This window comes from Aspergillus sydowii (genome assembly GCF_001890705.1).
Source record: "Aspergillus sydowii CBS 593.65 unplaced genomic scaffold ASPSYscaffold_4, whole genome shotgun sequence".
Taxonomy (NCBI): Eukaryota; Fungi; Ascomycota; class Eurotiomycetes; order Eurotiales; family Aspergillaceae; genus Aspergillus; species Aspergillus sydowii.
Window position 1 is genome coordinate 416,603 of NW_024467862.1, and position 15,686 is coordinate 432,288.

General features: G+C 52.3%; 7 protein-coding genes and 1 non-coding gene across 8 annotated transcripts in view; 4 read left to right on the top strand and 4 right to left on the bottom strand.

Annotated features, from left to right (window-relative positions):
* Positions 1-15: 15 nt before the first annotated feature.
* Positions 16-1,050, bottom strand: ASPSYDRAFT_88369 (uncharacterized protein; the record flags this gene model as incomplete). Its single annotated transcript, XM_040851997.1, has 1 exon — positions 16-1,050. One exon carries the CDS (start codon positions 1,048-1,050, stop codon positions 16-18), a length of 1,035 nt encoding a protein of 344 aa, XP_040703253.1.
* A 382-nt stretch (positions 1,051-1,432) lies between these two features.
* ASPSYDRAFT_t67 lies at positions 1,433-1,506 on the top strand. Its single transcript has one exon. It is a non-coding gene; the product is annotated as a tRNA-Ile (tRNA).
* Positions 1,507-1,534: 28 nt separating this feature from the next.
* ASPSYDRAFT_43797 (uncharacterized protein) lies at positions 1,535-5,920 on the bottom strand. Its single transcript, XM_040846729.1, has 3 exons — positions 4,746-5,920; positions 2,568-4,688; positions 1,535-2,499 (listed from the first exon to the last, which is right to left on the bottom strand). The coding sequence occupies exons 1-3, from the start codon at positions 5,727-5,729 to the stop codon at positions 1,666-1,668; spliced, it is 3,939 nt and encodes a 1,312-aa protein (XP_040703254.1). The 5' UTR covers positions 5,730-5,920; the 3' UTR covers positions 1,535-1,665.
* Positions 5,921-6,170: 250 nt separating this feature from the next.
* ASPSYDRAFT_1174280 (Zn(II)2Cys6 transcription factor) lies at positions 6,171-8,860 on the top strand (the record flags this gene model as incomplete). Its single annotated transcript, XM_040840287.1, has 5 exons — positions 6,171-6,220; positions 6,296-6,415; positions 6,470-7,154; positions 7,206-7,545; positions 7,612-8,860. 5 exons carry the CDS (start codon positions 6,171-6,173, stop codon positions 8,499-8,501), a joined length of 2,085 nt encoding a protein of 694 aa, XP_040703255.1. The 3' UTR covers positions 8,502-8,860.
* Positions 8,861-8,960: 100 nt separating this feature from the next.
* On the top strand, positions 8,961-10,667 carry ASPSYDRAFT_43799 (uncharacterized protein). The gene is made up of 2 exons (XM_040846730.1): positions 8,961-10,316; positions 10,384-10,667. Exons 1-2 carry the CDS (start codon positions 9,072-9,074, stop codon positions 10,603-10,605), a joined length of 1,467 nt encoding a protein of 488 aa, XP_040703256.1. The 5' UTR covers positions 8,961-9,071; the 3' UTR covers positions 10,606-10,667.
* Positions 10,668-11,012: 345 nt separating this feature from the next.
* ASPSYDRAFT_866266 (uncharacterized protein) lies at positions 11,013-11,673 on the bottom strand. The gene is made up of 2 exons (XM_040851698.1): positions 11,345-11,673; positions 11,013-11,252 (listed from the first exon to the last, which is right to left on the bottom strand). Exons 1-2 carry the CDS (start codon positions 11,460-11,462, stop codon positions 11,086-11,088), a joined length of 285 nt encoding a protein of 94 aa, XP_040703257.1. The 5' UTR covers positions 11,463-11,673; the 3' UTR covers positions 11,013-11,085.
* Positions 11,674-12,584: 911 nt separating this feature from the next.
* On the bottom strand, positions 12,585-13,570 carry ASPSYDRAFT_866022 (uncharacterized protein). The gene has a single exon (XM_040851692.1). It carries the CDS (start codon positions 13,427-13,429, stop codon positions 12,809-12,811), a length of 621 nt encoding a protein of 206 aa, XP_040703258.1. The 5' UTR covers positions 13,430-13,570; the 3' UTR covers positions 12,585-12,808.
* Positions 13,571-14,306: 736 nt separating this feature from the next.
* The window catches only part of ASPSYDRAFT_30319 (PE repeat family protein), a gene marked incomplete at both ends in the record, with an annotated part of 4,666 nt that continues 3,286 nt past the window's right edge, over positions 14,307-15,686 (top strand). Inside the window, 3 exons of the mRNA XM_040844769.1 lie at positions 14,307-14,441; positions 14,500-14,680; positions 14,734-15,656. Coding sequence (XP_040703259.1) covers positions 14,307-14,441; positions 14,500-14,680; positions 14,734-15,656 — 1,239 coding nt within the window. The remainder of the gene's footprint in view (positions 14,442-14,499; positions 14,681-14,733; positions 15,657-15,686) is intronic.

A 15,686-nucleotide genomic window follows, 5' to 3' on the forward strand; every position in this document is an offset into this window, starting at 1 on the left:
TATCCAATTTTATTCTTATGAAGAAGTAACCCCGGCCATGACTCCCGGCCTCAAACCCTCAGCAATCACACTCAACTCATCCCATAATCTCCTCTGCGCTGTCTTCCCATCCTCCCCACGCACAAACTCCGACAGCGCATCAGACGCAACGACCCCGTTCACCATGTACTGCCCGTGCGTCTCCCTCCCGCCCGCCATCGCAGTAACCGTCGTGCGCGCTCCAACCTCCTCCGACCGCGCGAAAATCCTCTTCGCAAGATCAAACACCAGCGCCTCGATCCCCGCGTTCTCGCGCGACAGCCGCGAGTGGCAGAACCCCGTGTCGAGCATGTTCACGATCACACCGTCACCGGCACTGCCCATCTGCGCAACAAGCTCCCTCGTCAATAGCACATTCAACAGCTTCGTCACGGGGTACCGCTCGTCCATCTTCGCTGTGGCCTCATCGCTCAGCGACGCAAAGATCCCGCGCGGGTCCTTCCATTGTGGGAACTGCGGCCACGCATGGACCTGGCTCGTGAGGACGGTGATATGTGGCGCGACAGCCCTCCTCTCAGTCCTCTCTTCGGCGGCGGGGAAGTTGCGGCGCGCCGTCTGGCGCAGTTTCGGGAGAAGAAGGATCGCAAGCAGGAAATGAGAGATGGAGTTCACAGTGATGGAGTGCTCGTAGGAGCCGCCTGGGGCAAGGCGGAAAATTTTAGTTGCGACGGCTGCGTTTAGGACGAGGGAGTCGAGGCGCGGGAGGGCGAGTGCTTTATCTGCGAAGGCGAGGACGGAGGTCGAGTCGGCCAGGTCGAGCGGCCATACCTCGCAGGTTCCTGGTGGGCAGCCGGTGGATAGTTCGATGTCGAGCCGGGCGGATTCGCCGGCGGAGGTGTCGCGCACGGCGAGGATGACTCTTTGGGCACCGAGGCGTGCAATGTGACGGGCTGTTTCGCGGCCTAGACCGGAGTTGGAGCCGGTGATTATCACGGTTTGGTTGGTGAAGGAGGCATTGGGGAGGGAGGGGTGGACGAAGAATTGGTTGTAGACGAATGTTGCGAATCCCATGGTGATTGACTGATGTAGATAGAGTTATGCTCAGATAATGTGTTGAGTGTTGAGGCAGAGTGAGCTTTATAGCAGTGTGAAAGACTAGGCTGCATGGCTTGCGTCGCCTCAGCCTCAGCTGCATTCCTGATTCCAGCCATGACTCGTGAATGGTGAGACAAAGGCCCCTGTCAGCAGCTATTTTGGAGCCAAGTTCACTTTAATTTCCAGTGTTGATCTTATTGCTTACCCTTGGTTGAAGGTTCCTTTTCCTTTGGTATTCCTTACACCGAACTATATATTCGACACAGCGAGTAATGATAGGCAGTTGGAATGGGCAAGAGAGTACCTAGCTTACACTCCCGGTCATGATGGCAAAATTTGGCCGGCGAAATCAACAACTGGTTCCATAACTCAGTCGGTTAGAGTGTCGTGCTAATAACGCGAAAGTCGAGGGTTCGACCCCCTCTGGGACCATGAATTTTTGCGTTCAATTTTTGCACCCTTCACAGAAAGGAATTTGGATTTGGAGAGAAGTAAAGGAAGGAACTTGTTGGATAAATTTATTAAAGTCAAAAGGGAATCGTTAAAAATGCAGTGTAAAATAAATGCTATATACTACAACAGCCCACGGGGCTAATTCCCAGTCGCAATGCTGTGCCTCACGCCCAATGACCCATTCGTCAGAAACGACCTTGAGTCCTGCTGTTTCAGCTCTAAGCCATTCGTCAACGACTTCGATCCCTTCTCACCCTTGGCTGGATCAGCCCCGTAACCTCCTCCTCCAGGCGTGAAGACGATAACTCGGTCACCAGCACCAAACATGGACGTCTTTCGCGGGCCTAGAGAAACCCGCCTCGTCGCACCCGTCACAGGATCCTTGCGAACCCAGATATTCTGGCCTCGCTCTCCGTCCTCTCCACCCTCAAGCCCATATGGCGCCGTGACCCTCCGGTCCGTAAGAACAGAAACTTGCAGAGGCATGGTGAATTCGATCTCACGGTAGCACCCGTCTCCACCGCGCCAGCGGCCCGCACCACCGCTCCCCTTGCGGATGGAGAACTCGTGTAGGATGACGGGGTATCGTTTCTCGAAGATCTCGGGATCCGTGATGCGTGTGTTTGTCATGTGTGTGTGCACGGCGCTTGCCCCGTGCCAGCCTAGCCCGGCGCCGGCCCCACCGCAGATGGTTTCGTAGTAGCCGAAGCCCTTGGTGACTTCGCCGGTGACCGGGTCGGTGCCACCGCAGCCGAAGCTGAGGTTGTTCATTGTACCCTGGGAGGCGGCTGCTGCGTTGAAGGCGCGGAGGACAAGGTCAGCCACCTTTTGAGAGGTTTCGGTTGTACAGCCGACTGTTGCTGCCGTGGCCGAGGGGGAGAGGATCGTGTTGTCTGGGCAGACAACCTTGATGGGTTTTAGACAGCCCTGATTGAGGGGGATATCTGTCGAAATCATGCAGCGGAGGCAGTACTTTGATAGAAGTTAGTTCGGTGTTTGGTTTTTTTTTTTGTCCATGGGTTATAAAGATTTTCACGTACCATGATGACGGAGTATGAGCAGGTGGGAGGAGCGTTCAGGTTACCAGAATGCTCTGCCCCAGTTCCAGTAAAGTCAAAGACAGCATCACCGGTCTCTTTGTCAATGGTTACCTTCAGCTTGAATGGAATGCCATCGTCGTTGTACTCTGTAGCTTCGAGAATACCACCTTCGTATCTCGCAGCAAACTGCTTCAGCAGATCCCGCACAGACTGGGCGGCGTTGTCTTGGATGGCATACATATAAAGTTGCACCACTGGCCAGGTAAACTCCTTAACTAGAGCCCGGATAAGCTCTATACCTTTCTGGTTGGAAGCAACAGCAGCCTTCAAGTCGGCAATGTTTTCAGTCAGGGTTCGGGTACCACTGCAGCCGGGGAATGCCGCTGGTTCATCATAAAGACGCTTGATAAGCCCAGCCTCATCAAAGACACCCTCCTTGATCATCTTGAAAGACTCAATTGCAGCGCCTTCTTGCCACAACTCCGTAGAGTTGGGAGGCATTGAACCTGGCACGATGCCACCAATATCCGCATGGTGACCTCTGTTCGCCACGAAGAAGATAATTTCTTTATCTTCATCGTCAAAGACCGGAGTAATCGTTGTGATGTCAGGCAAGTGCGTGCCACCCGCTCGCGGGTGGTTGCTGATAATGACATCGCCGGGCTTTAGGTCCGCCTTATGCTTCTGAGCTTGGTAGGCAATCGCAGAGCTCATCGACCCCAAGTGACTAGGGATATGGGGAGCGTTTGCGACAAGTCCTCCATCCGCCGAGAAGATAGCGCAAGAGTAGTCCAGGCGTTCCTTGATGTTGACTGAAATGGATGTCTTCTCCATAGTGTGTCCCATCTGCTCTGCAACTGTCATAAATCGATGTCCGAAAACACTAAGCTGCACGGGGTCGACAACATCTGTTGTGACGCTCTGTTGACCATCTCGCTCAACTTCAAGGACGACGTGTTCAGGCAGGACGATGGCCGTGCTCAGGTGGTCGACAACGATTGTCTGAGTCTTATCGATGATCATAGCAGGACCGGCAATGCGCACTCCAGAGCTGATGGACTTGAGCTCATACACAGGCGTCTGAGTCCAGCCATGCTTTTCAAAGAAGATCTTGCGCCCGAAGATCGGAGTTGGGCGAGGGGTTAGGCCTTCCGAGTCGTGCTTCTTGAGCTCCTCGAATGGACTGGAAATGTTCAGTACGCGGGATTTCCCAACACTGCGGATACGGACGTCATCGACGAGAATGTTGCGAGATTGCGAGAAACCGAATTCCTGGGTGTGTCTGGCTGTGAAAGCCTGACCAGCATCTTCCACATCCCCTGAAAGTTGAATCATAAGAGATGTGTCACTTCCTTGGTACCGCATGTTCAAGAAACGCTCATGCTCGGTGACACTAGCATCAAAGCCCTGAGCTTCAAGGCCCTTGGCGCCTCGAGATGACAGCGATTCGAGGCGGGCCTTGATCTCAGGCACGGCCCCTTCTGAGAAGGTTATGGCCGCAGGCTCTTGGTTCTCAACCACGACGTCAGCCAATGCCATTCCATATGCAGACAAGATACTGGAATAGCAGGGAATGATGGCCCGCTTGATACCCAGATCACGGGCAATGAAAACAGCGTGCTGACCTCCAGCACCGCCGAAACATCCTAGGTTGTGACTGGCCGCTCCATAGCCGCGACCCTCGCTGAGGGTTCGGATAGGCCGAGTCATGGTGGCGTTGGCGATAGCCAGAAAACCAAGAGCCAGAGTTTCTGGGGTAAATGGTTCACCGCCGTCCTTTTCCTTGTTGACGACGTCCGCTAGAGCGCTAAACTTCTCCTTGACTGTATCTAGATCCAACTTGCGAGGGAAGAAGTCTGGAATAATTCTACCCAGAAGGAAGTTGGCATCAGTGACAGTCAGAGGGCCTCCTTTGCCATAGCATGCAGGTCCTGGATTCGCACCAGCACTGCTTGGGCCAACCTTGAGAAGCCCATTCTCCCAAGCCAGGATAGAACCGCCACCGGCAGCAACAGTGTTAATGTCCAGCTGAGGAGTCTGAATGGTGACCTCTGCCAGGGTGTTCTCAAAGATGTGCTCCAAAGCACCAGAGTACCTGGCAACATCTGTGCTAGTACCGCCCTGTAAAGTGTCGTTAGAATCACAGCTGTAAAATCCAAAACCACATATACTACATACCATATCAAAACCTAGAACAGGCGTCCCGTCAGCATCGTCGTAGCATGTCCTCGACAGTCCGACAACACCACCAGCAGGCCCACTCAAAACACCCCTCAAGCCAGTGAACTTGGACCAGCTTGTAAGTCCACCGTCCGACTGGCAGATAAGAAGCTTGTTTGCACTCTCATCTTCTAATTGGCCCTTGAAATTCTTGCGGAAGCCGTCGAGGTAAGCAAAGGTCATAGGAGTAAGGTACGCGTCTGCAACAGCCGATTGACTCCGAGGAACAAATTTGGCCATGGACTGGAGAACAGAGGAAGCGGAAACCTTGAAGCCCATCTCTTCGGCGATCTTTTGGATTTGGAGCTCGTGCTCTGGATATGTATACGAGTGCATAAGGCCAATGGCAATGTTCTTGAAACCTTGTGCCTTGAGTTTCTCAAGATCAACACGGACAGCGGCCAGGTCCGGCTTCTTCATGATTCGCACGACCTCTCCGGTCTGGCCCATGACAAGTGCTGGATCGGATGAGACATCGATGGGCTTATCCTGAGCCTGGGGAGCTTCGCTGGCGCCCTCAATAGTGATACGCTCGTCCACCTCAACCACAGACTCATAAAGCTGCTCTAAGCGTTGAACAGAAAGATCAAACAGGTTGGGTCTGGTTTGGTTCCCGATAAGAAGAATGTCCCGGAAGCCCTTTGTGACCAGGAAGGCAACGCGGTCTCCTTTTCGCTCTAGTAAAGCGTTGGTAGCGACTGTTGTCCCCATGCGAATAGATTCAATGGGTTCAAGATCTAATAATGATCCCTTGGGTATTGACGTCCCCGACGCGGTCTCTAGAATCTGTCTGATACATTCTGTTGGCGCATCGTCGTATTCGTCGGGACATACTGAGAGGATCTTGAAGACGATGTGCTCTTTGCGTCCAGGTACCTCAGCCCAAGCATCCGTGAAAGTGCCACCACGGTCGATAGCGATTCGGATACCTTGGGTTGCCATTATAGAAGTTTGTAGATGTAAGGAATGGAGGCGGGGAAATAGAGGGAGGATAGGTTGTGAGGTCGTGATTACGGGAGAGGAGTGTGAGGGAGAAGGTGAAGAAAGTAGGATTGAAGCGACAACATGACTCGACACCTCCACGTCTCCTGCAGTTTATATCCAGGGCGCCGCGGCGTTGAAGCTCCGATGTGTGGGGGGAGTTGGAGAGCCGGGGTCTCGATAACCCAATTGGTCGACTCGGCAATTTTCAAGATGCCGAAGGTTTTGGTCGGTAACGTGACGGCTGCCGCCACTCTCCTCCAACACTTCGACCGGCAACTCTCACTTGTCTATCACCGTCAAGCCGTTACCCCGGACCCCACAGTTGCTTCTATGTGACGCGAAATTGCCATTGTGCGACTAGTCGAGTGTTACGGGAGAAGATAGACCATCGCGACCTGGATGAGTAGCCGGGCAACAAGACCGGGACGTCCAAGGCGGCTCCTTGCAGCGTGAGTACAGCATATTTTCCATACCTGTTCCAGCTGGTTGGACAGTTCTAATCTGACTTAATCCAGCTGCCATAGATGCCACTCGCAGAAGATCAAATGTTCTGGGGAGCAGCCATGTCAGGGATGCGTGTCTACGGGCAGGGCTGAAGCATGCCAATTCCCTGCGAAAGAGCGACAAATCCGAGTATCAGAAAGGTTTGCAGGTTGAGGCCTACTATTTAATTAAGGCTGATTGGATTTTGCGTCCAGCTATATCAACAAACTTGAAGAAGAGAACCGACGGTTAAGGGCCCTCGTCAACCGGAGCCCAGCGTTGGGGGGCGAACGTAACGTCAACCCTCACTTGAATGACAGCGAAGAGCAAGACGATTCTCCGCCGCTGTCTAAAGAGGAGAGTAATTTGTTCAACCCTCTCTTTGACAGACAGTCAGAGCATCCCGTCCATGAACGGTCTTTAGAACCTGGCTTCATTGGGGAAGCATCATGCGCTGCCTTCAGCAACCGGCTCCTACAATGCCTGGACGACACCTACACCCCGTCAACGACGGGTTTATCCAACTATCATCGTCTTAACACGCGCGGTAGGCTACCGATGCATCAGGGTGTTGATTTACCCGAGCGGATGCACGTTAAACTACTGCTGAATGTGGCGCGCCGGTTCATTGGAAATTACCATCCACTCTTCCTTGAGGTTACGTTCATGAGGGAAATTGACGCAGTTTACCGGAGAGAACTTATACCGTCAATGCTATGGCTCTGCAAGTTTTATGCCCTTGTGGCCTTGGGAGAGATATATACGCATAAAAGAGGAGTCGGCGATAGCAACAGCGTTCCAGGCACAGACTACTATATAAGGGCGGTCCACCTGTTGCACGAAAACCTGGATTACTATGAAGAGCCTTCATTAATGCAGGTGGAGGTTCTGACACTTTTGGTGAGAAGATATCACCCTCCGTGGAAGAGGATTAACTAATACGTTCCACAGGCGTGGTCATCCAACATCCTCGGTCGTATTAGGACCGCATATTGTTACAGTGGGATTGCCACGAGACTTGCCCTAAGCTTGGGAATGCATAGGTCAGCCGCGCGACATACCACGTTAACGCCAGTTGAACGAGAGAGCCGGCGACGGACATGGTGGGTTCTCTACTTCTTCGATCGGTTTTCCGCCTCAAAACTCGGCCAGCCCATTGCTGTGAGAGATGAGGACATTGACGTCGAGATGCCGAGTATGGATGGATTGACGAAGGACGAGATGGCCGAATTTCTTGACCCTCGGAACCTCATGATTAACATCAAGTTAGCGCGAATTATTGGAAATATTCGTAAGTCTTCATCACCAGTATACGTTATCCCTGGGCTCTCTGACTCATATATTCTTCCTTCACTAGTAACCCAAATTTATGGCATACCAAAGGCCACAAAGGGGCTATATATCAATCAAGTGCATAGCATATTAAAACAGCTCCGTGCATGGCACGATGACCTGCCCTCTGAGATGCGTGTCAAAGAGCGAGGCACACCTCGGCCTGTCGCAAGTCTTCATCTTGCTTATAACCAATGCATCATTCAGACCACTCGTCCCGTCCTACTTCACCTCTTCAAAATGCAATTCCAACTAGGTTCTAGAACTAGAGAGGACGTGACACCGCGACAGAGTGTCTCGTCTATTACTCTTGCACTAGCAGAGAGTTGTGTCAACGCAGCGCAGGCATCAAGCCATATTGTCGAGAGCTTATTTCTAGATGGTTCCATCGCTACATTTGGATACTGGGATGCCCACCACATCTTTTCAGCAGCAATGATCCTCATCATGTCAGCCATGATGAAGCCAACTGCCGTAAACTCCGATCATCTAGAGACATTACTCAGCGCGCTCCGATCATTGAAGAACGACGGAAACATTCCCGCAGTCGATTTCTGCGAGAGATTGTCGCACATCCAGGCGCGAGTATCCACCTTACGGGCAATGGGCCGTTTTGACGCAGGAGGGATGTCAATTCCCACTGCGAGGGCACAGCCAGTAGCTGGTGGAATCGGAGGACCTTCGAATGTCGCGGCAGCCCAAGAACAGATATTCCATACCCCAGCGAGTATAGAGAATGGAGTAGAGGGAGCAGGAACGCTCAATTATGACAACATTGACGTCCTCGCGAACCCCTTGATCGGCAGCTTCTTAGACGGAACTCAGGTTCAGTGGATGGACACTGTCTTCTCCGAGGATGGGACGCTGAAAGATTTCGCGTCCGAGATTGAAGAACAATTTCTATTTGGATTTTAACACGGCAAACAGGTACTGTTGCATATCTGACCAGTGACCATCCGAGGTAAATTGCCATTAAGCTTAAGCACCCACTCCGTGGAGTCTTCCAAGTACTTGGGTCGGCAAGCGTGCGGCTTGATAGATTGCTTATCACGTTGATCTGCATGTTGTTCTCCGTAAAGATAGGCAGTTTGGAAACGGCATGATATGATGATGATGGAACAGCCACTCACCACCATTGGCGGATATCTGAGCTAGCCGGCAACCTTCAAGTTACCGGTTCCCCCCCTGAACCGCTAGTCGAGATACGACATCGGCAACTCCTCCCCTTACCGGCTGCCGACCCACGTTGATGCCGCGTCTTGACCGTGCTTGGTTTGGGGTCGTGGAGCCCTAAGCTTTTACCCCGACTTTGCAGAGAAGCTGTTACCTGATAATAACGCCTGCATTTATTTGGTTATCGCCTCCAGATCCGGGGTAGCGAAAACCGGGAGATTCGGGGTCCATAAAAAACATAAAACCTCCTTCACCCTCCACCACTTTGGTATTTCTCCTTCTCCTCTAATTCTTTCTTGGCTTTTCGCCACCATGTCGTCGCTATCCGACAAACTCCCCGAAAAAGAGGTCGAGGACCAGCAGGCGGCCGACCATCATGACATCTACATTGACCCTGCTGTCGAGAAGGCTCTTCTCCGTAAACTCGACTTATGGATTGTCCCACCAGTCATGCTCCTGTACCTCCTCAGTTTCCTAGACCGCGTCAACATCGGCAATGCGCGGTTGTATGGAATGGAGGAGGATCTCGGTTTAGTGGGTGACCAGTACCAAGTCGCAGTCTCGATTCTTTTCGTCACATATATTCTTTCAGAGCTACCATCCAACCTTGTCATTAAGCGATTCAAACCGTCTCGCTGGATTTCGTTCATAACGACGTCTTGGGGAGTCGTTGCCACCTTGACTGGAATTGTGCAGAGCTACGGGGGCTTGGTCGCTTGCCGTGTTATCCTCGGAGCGCTGGAAGGTGGCCTGTTCCCCGGTCTTACCATCTATTTGACCATGTTCTACACGAAGCGTGAATATGCCCTGCGAATCGGCTATCTCTTTGTATCCGCTGCTATCGCTGGATCGGTAGGCGGACTCCTTGGCTACGGTATCGGCTACATGGACGGCATCGCTGGCCTTCGCGGCTGGCGCTGGATCATAATCATCGAGGGACTTCCTACATTCGTCCTTGGAGTCGCGACCTGGTTCTGGCTAGCTGACTCGCCAGATACCGCTCACTACCTCACCATGCAGGAGCGCGAGCTGATCGACCTCCGCATGCGCCGCCAAATCGGACACACCAAGTCCTCCGACCAGATGCACAAGAAAGACGTGTATGAAGGTCTCCTGGACTGGAAAATTTGGCTGTTCACTATCGGCCAGTTCGGCGGGGACACCATCCTTTACGGATACTCGACTTTCCTGCCTACCATTATCCAGGGCCTCGGTGGCTGGAGCACCGCACAGGTCCAGGCTCTCACTATTCCTTGCTACGCTCTAGGCGCAATCAGCTATCTTGTTGTTGCGTGGTTCTCTGACCGCTTCCAGAGACGCGCTATATTCACTGTGATATTCGGCTTGACTTGCGCGGCTGGATATGCTATACTTGTGAGTCCGGCTCCGGGAGGTGTCAAGTACTTTGGCTGCTTCCTTTCGGCCATGGGACTGTACGTGATTGTCGGTCTTCCTCTTGCGTGGCTCCCCAGCAACAATCCTCGGTACGGCAAGCGTACCGTGGCTACTGGGCTGCAACTTACTATTGGAAATTCTGCCGGAATTCCAGCTCCATTCGTGAGTCTTTTAAACTCCCTTTTTTAGTTTCAAAGAGAGCATCCTTGCTAATAATATCTTCTTACAGTTATACAAAACAAACGAAGGCCCCCGCTTCATCAAGGGTCATGCCGTCTCGATGGGTTTGGTAGCTATGTCGGCATTTATATACTTAGCCTTCTGGGCATGGTTCCGTCGCCAGAACAGGAGGAAGATGACTGGGAAGGAAGACTACAAGGTTCAGGGCATGACGGAGGAAGAGGCCGAGGAGCTTGGAGAGCATAACCCGCGCTTCCTCTACACTTATTAGGCAGCAGATTGTTTGTGCAGTGAATTTTAGCTTGGTTAATGAAATCAAAGCCGTCAGAGGCCATCTAGAGCTTAGTATAAGTACCTTATTAGGGTTATAATTGTGCATGATATCCATACTAAGGTAGCTGGTCATTAATAATCTAGAGCTCAGGACCAATCTTAGCCCTAATTCAATTCCCTGGTCGCCTATCTACGTACCTGGTCTGTTATCCAGAATCCAGGTCTGTACGTACTCAATCACGTATTTATAGGCTGGCAGCGAGGTTATATTTATTTAGGCATCTAAATCCCCTTCAGAGAAGGCCATATGGATGGACAACATGGGAGCACTAGAGCCTCCAAAAGCTGGATAATGCAGACCAATTCCTAGCCGTGCTGGCAGTAACAAGCATACGTATAGTAGATACGGTCCATTTCACGTGGAATGACTGCATCTTCACACCCAAGAAGATCACACTTTCAAAAAAATGAAAGTCGCCTAACACTTCTTACTTCCCTCGGACCCCGAATCCTTACACCCGTCCTTACAAAGCTTCGGATGTCCAATGGCTCCCGGGTTCGTGCAGTGGTACAGAATTTCCATCGGGTCTGCGTCCTCATACTCGGTGCCCTTGAGGGAGGATATGAGATCATCTTTCGTGAAGCCTATAAAGGGGCGTTTTGGTTAATAAGTTGCTGGTTATAGCTTATACTAGCATCCCATGAGCTAGTTAGTTAGGACGTTGGTGCAGACATACCCTTTGAGTTAATCAGCTCATCGGCGCAGTAGTCGAAGCTAGGTGTGCAGGTCTTGTCGGCGAACGCAGTGCCGGCGATGAGAGATAGGGTTAGGAGAACGGCTGTTGTTGGTTTCATTTTGGATGGATGGCTGGTTTTTGGTTTGCTTCTAGAGGTGAGGGAAAGAGGAGAGAATGTATGACGAGGCAGTATTTAGTAGACAGCATTGAAACAGATGGTTGTTCTCTGGAATTTATACATCGTAGAGATCCGGCATTCCTGGATGGCCTGCGGGATTTTGATAGGAATGTGGGGAGTTGAAATACCAAATAAACAGAGGAATGCGGGCATATTAAGCATTTAATGCGGATGAGCTATTTAACTGTGCAACTGGCAGACTTCAACTTTGGTCTTCAAACATTACTAGGATATTCGATTACCTACCAAAGTATATACGAGAATATACCACTCGGTTTCAGTGTCTAAACACGGGGCTGATGTACGGTGAGTAACAACCTGAGTCTGGAAGTCTACCTTAGAATGTTCAAAGTGTCGAAGGTTTAGTTCAAAAGCTTACTTGGCTCTAGGTTTTGTACAGTTATGGAAGGCAATGCTTGGTTGGCATGTCGGACGTCCAGCGAAAGACAGATGCCACCGGGCTCTCTTCGATGATGCATGCAATAGAGGCTACGAATCCTTAAGTATCTCACGCATGGGCTGGGCTGGTCCCAAGACGATATAGAGGAAGGCGTGAATAGGGCAATAGTAAGGCACAGCTCACTGCACATTCCTAAGAGCTCAGTTAGCCTCCGCCCACCCCCATCCTACCCGACTCACACCTCTAACCATCACAAGGTAGAAGCTATGACACACTGAGTGCATAAAAAGGAGCAAATGCACCCATTGATCTCGCGCACCACATCAACGAAGATGCGTGTCGACGAAATGAGGTTGAAGAGGCCTGCCTGATGTCATTGTGACCCGAATGTTGATGTTCAGGCCTTCCACGAGCACCAGCGCGTTGCTCAATCTCCATTGTTTTATCCTGCTGGCTTCCGAGTAGCACCCTCTCGGACAGCTAGCAAGTCGATCAGATGTGATGGGCATCCGGAGCGCTAACGTGGAAGGAGCATGGTATTCGCCTCCGCAATGCGTGTTCGCCAAAATCCCCTATCTATGCATGGAGCATGCATGGAATGCAACAGGACGGAAGGAGCAAAGGCGCTGAAGCCAAGAGCTTCTCTCAGGGTTCTTGGGCCGAGTCCTAAAATTAATTATGACGAGGGTCTCCAATGCAGCATATAGTTTGCATGCAGATAGCAGAGGTGACCACTGACCGGCTGCCATGACAGCGAGTCTCGCCTCACTTTGCGCGAGGGTGCCACTGCGGATGCCCTTCTTGACTACCTCGGTCTATATCGAGGGCATCTCATTGTCCGCGTGGAACTGTTGTTACGCTGTTCGGGTTGGGTCTAATTTCCACTTCACACCGTGCCCGAAGGCTGAGTAAGAGACTGAGTGCAGACCGCAGAGTGAGTCATCAGTCGCTCGACTGCGCAAGACTTCGAGAAAGTCGGTGGGCGGTGGTCGGTGTGGTTGTGGATGAGAGAGTGGGCACTGGAGATGGTCTGTGGTCCTGCGATCGACGTGGGGCGGTGATTTGTTCCAAGATTGCTCTCTCCATCTTCTTTCCACGCCCCAAACACAACTCCAGCCCGGAAAATAACCATCAGTTTGCATCCCGAGTCTGTCTTTGCTGGTGCTGCGCTAAGTCCATCGCCATGATTCCGGGTAATAATCGTTCTCGCTCCAATTTGAGACCATCCCNGTGAGGGCCCGGTGCTGGCTCCACGCACCCCTGCCGCTGGCCAGCCACCTGGAAATCTCCTGTCGCTCGCCGAAACAGGCGTTGTTGGGCAGATATCGTTGTCGGCGGAGATTAACACAACATCGATGATGATAGATGCGAGAATTATCGATCCCAAGGCTGAGGAGTCCAGAGGTCCGACTGTCCTCCCATTGCTGGTCTTCCCACTCTCTCGTCGGCGAATTGACCCGGCTGTGTCAGGTACAATGTATGAACCGGCTTGACAGGACCAATCCATCTGCAATTGTCCCGCGGTGTGCGACAGGGCAGATCTTTGGCAGGTCCGACTCGTGACTTTCAAGTGTCAACACCGCGTAACCAACAGTTGGCCCAGCCCCTCTTGATGGCGGACTCGAAAAAGCAAGAGGCAGGTGCCCAAGTCAAAGAAAATACGTAGCAAGTGAGCAACACAGACAAGTGGTGCGCTCCCCACTAAGACCACGCACCCTGTGCCCAATGTCGCCGTATCACCACAGTGAAGCCAACCACTCGGCCACTATTTTCACCTACTGCAGGCCTTCATGCAGCTGTTATTGCACAATGCCCACCGGCTTTTCCCTAATTGCACTTTGCGGAAATGCTCGCAAAGAGAGGGGCCATTATCCTCCTCTCTCTCAATCGGCCCACAGCGCCATGGGCCCTGCGAGACGTGGCCCAATGAGACCAAATGCCGTTGCGTAGTTCGTCTATGACATCCTCAGTCTCAAGCCCAAATCTCGGCGATTCGGGGGGGATTCCCAAACAACTGGGCGCTGAACGAACTGCGATACGTCGCCTCGCGTTGGTCGTCAAAGGGACCTTACTGCAGTTGGCGGATAGACGGGCCTCCCGCTACTTTTAGTTCCTTTCGATCCACTAGTTACATGGGCAATCTGTCGAACCCTGCTATCCAATATCTTTTTGCTCTCACATCCCAGTTCTCATTTGTCTCGTCGCCTCATATTTTTCCTTTTTGCAATTGACTCCTCATCCCAGTACCCAAGCAACCCCCTTGAATCAACTCATTGCACAAGCGTCTGTGATCTGACGTCTCATTGATTTATTATATTCGAATTTAACCCTCAGCCCATACGAACCTATCATATTTTTAGAGGTTCACGCCTGACCTCTTTGCGATGGCAAAAAAGAAGAACAATAAGAAGAAGAGCAATAACGCCAAAGGAAGGGCCCCGATAAGCGACAATAATCCAGAGGTTCCCAATCCCACGGCCGACCCGGCGGAATCCGAGGAAAATGGGGTCCCCGATCCAGTATGCACAGCTCCCCACGTATAATTATCACTCGTTCGAGGATCAATTTCGTTATCAGACCTTCGACCGTTTTACTGCTCAGTTTTCATACCATCCTGTCTCTGCGGATCTTCTGACGACTAATAATCAGGACAACAAAACGGACTCTCCCGAAGCTGAGAAGGAACAGGCCCCAGAAGGCACTCAGAAAGATGAATCAAGTAGTTCTACAGACGATGCCCCATCGACAGAAGCAGCAGGTAGGTTATAAATCGCTTTTATCGGGCTTATTTGGTGTACTAATATCATACAGCCGACTCGGTTGCAACAACACCCCCCGATACGGTAGAAGAGCCCAAAGCCGAGAGCGCAGAGTCCTCGGAGGCAGACAAGCCAGCGGACTCTACTCCAGAATCTGGTGAAGAAAAGCCAGAAACGTCAACAGAGGAAGCAGTGCCAGCTGCAGCCGAAACGAGCGAACAGGCAGAGCCACCCGAGACGCCAGCCGCGGAATCTGCTTTAGAAGAGGCCCCCGCTGAACCAGCCGCCGAAGGGGTACCTGCTGAAGAGAGCCCGGCGCCAGAACCTAGTGAAGAGAAGCCAGCCGACTCCCCAGATGAAGAGGCGGAAAAGGCTGCTGCGGAAACGTGCGAAGCGGAGGCCCCTCCTACAGAGTCTACTCCAGAAACGGAGACAACGCCAGCACCGGCGGAAGAGGCAACAGCAGGGCCCGCCGCCGAAGCAGCACCAGAAGACACACCCGCAGCTGAACCAACCGATCAGGACCCTCCAACGGCATCCGGCGAGGAGGAAAAGGCTGCGCCAGAAGCAGCAGAGGAAGCACCGGCGCCTGCAGCAGAAGCAACCGAACCAGACCAGAAATCAGAAGAGCCGCCAGCGGTAGAAGAACCTGCTCCTGAGCCGCCAGCAGAAGAAGCCAAGACTGGGAATTCAAAGAAAAAGAAAAAAGATAAAAAGAAGAAGAAGGGTCAACAAACGGCTGCCGCTGTTGCTGACGAGGAGCCAGCTCCAACAAAAGAGCAAGATACCCCAGAAGAGCCTCCAGCCGCTCCTGCTGAAGAGCCTGCGCCTGAAGAGCCTGCGCCTGAGGAACCTGCGCCTGAGGGACCTGCGCCTGAGGAACCTGCGCCTGAGGAACCTGCGCCTGAGGAACCTGCGCCTGAGGAACCTGCGCCTGAGGAACCTGCGCCTGAGGGACCCGCGCCTGAAGAGCCTGTGCCTGAAGAGCCTGCGGCTGAACAATCT

What these genes read in the sequence shown, in the direction of transcription:
- ASPSYDRAFT_43797 (XM_040846729.1), bottom strand. Translation starts at nt 5,729, where the DNA reads ATGGCAACCCAAGGTATCCGAATCGCTATCGACCGTGGTGGCACTTTC. An exon ending in CTGTTCTAGGTTTTGATATG is followed by an intron (nt 4,689 to 4,745) that starts GTATGTAGTATA and finishes GACACTTTACAG; the next exon opens with GGCGGTACTAGCACAGATGT. An exon ending in GCTCATACTCCGTCATCATG is followed by an intron (nt 2,500 to 2,567) that starts GTACGTGAAAAT and finishes CTTCTATCAAAG; the next exon opens with TACTGCCTCCGCTGCATGAT.
- ASPSYDRAFT_43799 (XM_040846730.1), top strand. Translation starts at nt 9,072, where the DNA reads ATGTCGTCGCTATCCGACAAACTCCCCGAAAAAGAGGTCGAGGACCAG. An exon ending in CCGGAATTCCAGCTCCATTC is followed by an intron (nt 10,317 to 10,383) that starts GTGAGTCTTTTA and finishes ATCTTCTTACAG; the next exon opens with TTATACAAAACAAACGAAGG.
- ASPSYDRAFT_866266 (XM_040851698.1), bottom strand. Translation starts at nt 11,462, where the DNA reads ATGAAACCAACAACAGCCGTTCTCCTAACCCTATCTCTCATCGCCGGC. An exon ending in TGAGCTGATTAACTCAAAGG is followed by an intron (nt 11,253 to 11,344) that starts GTATGTCTGCAC and finishes GCCCCTTTATAG; the next exon opens with GCTTCACGAAAGATGATCTC.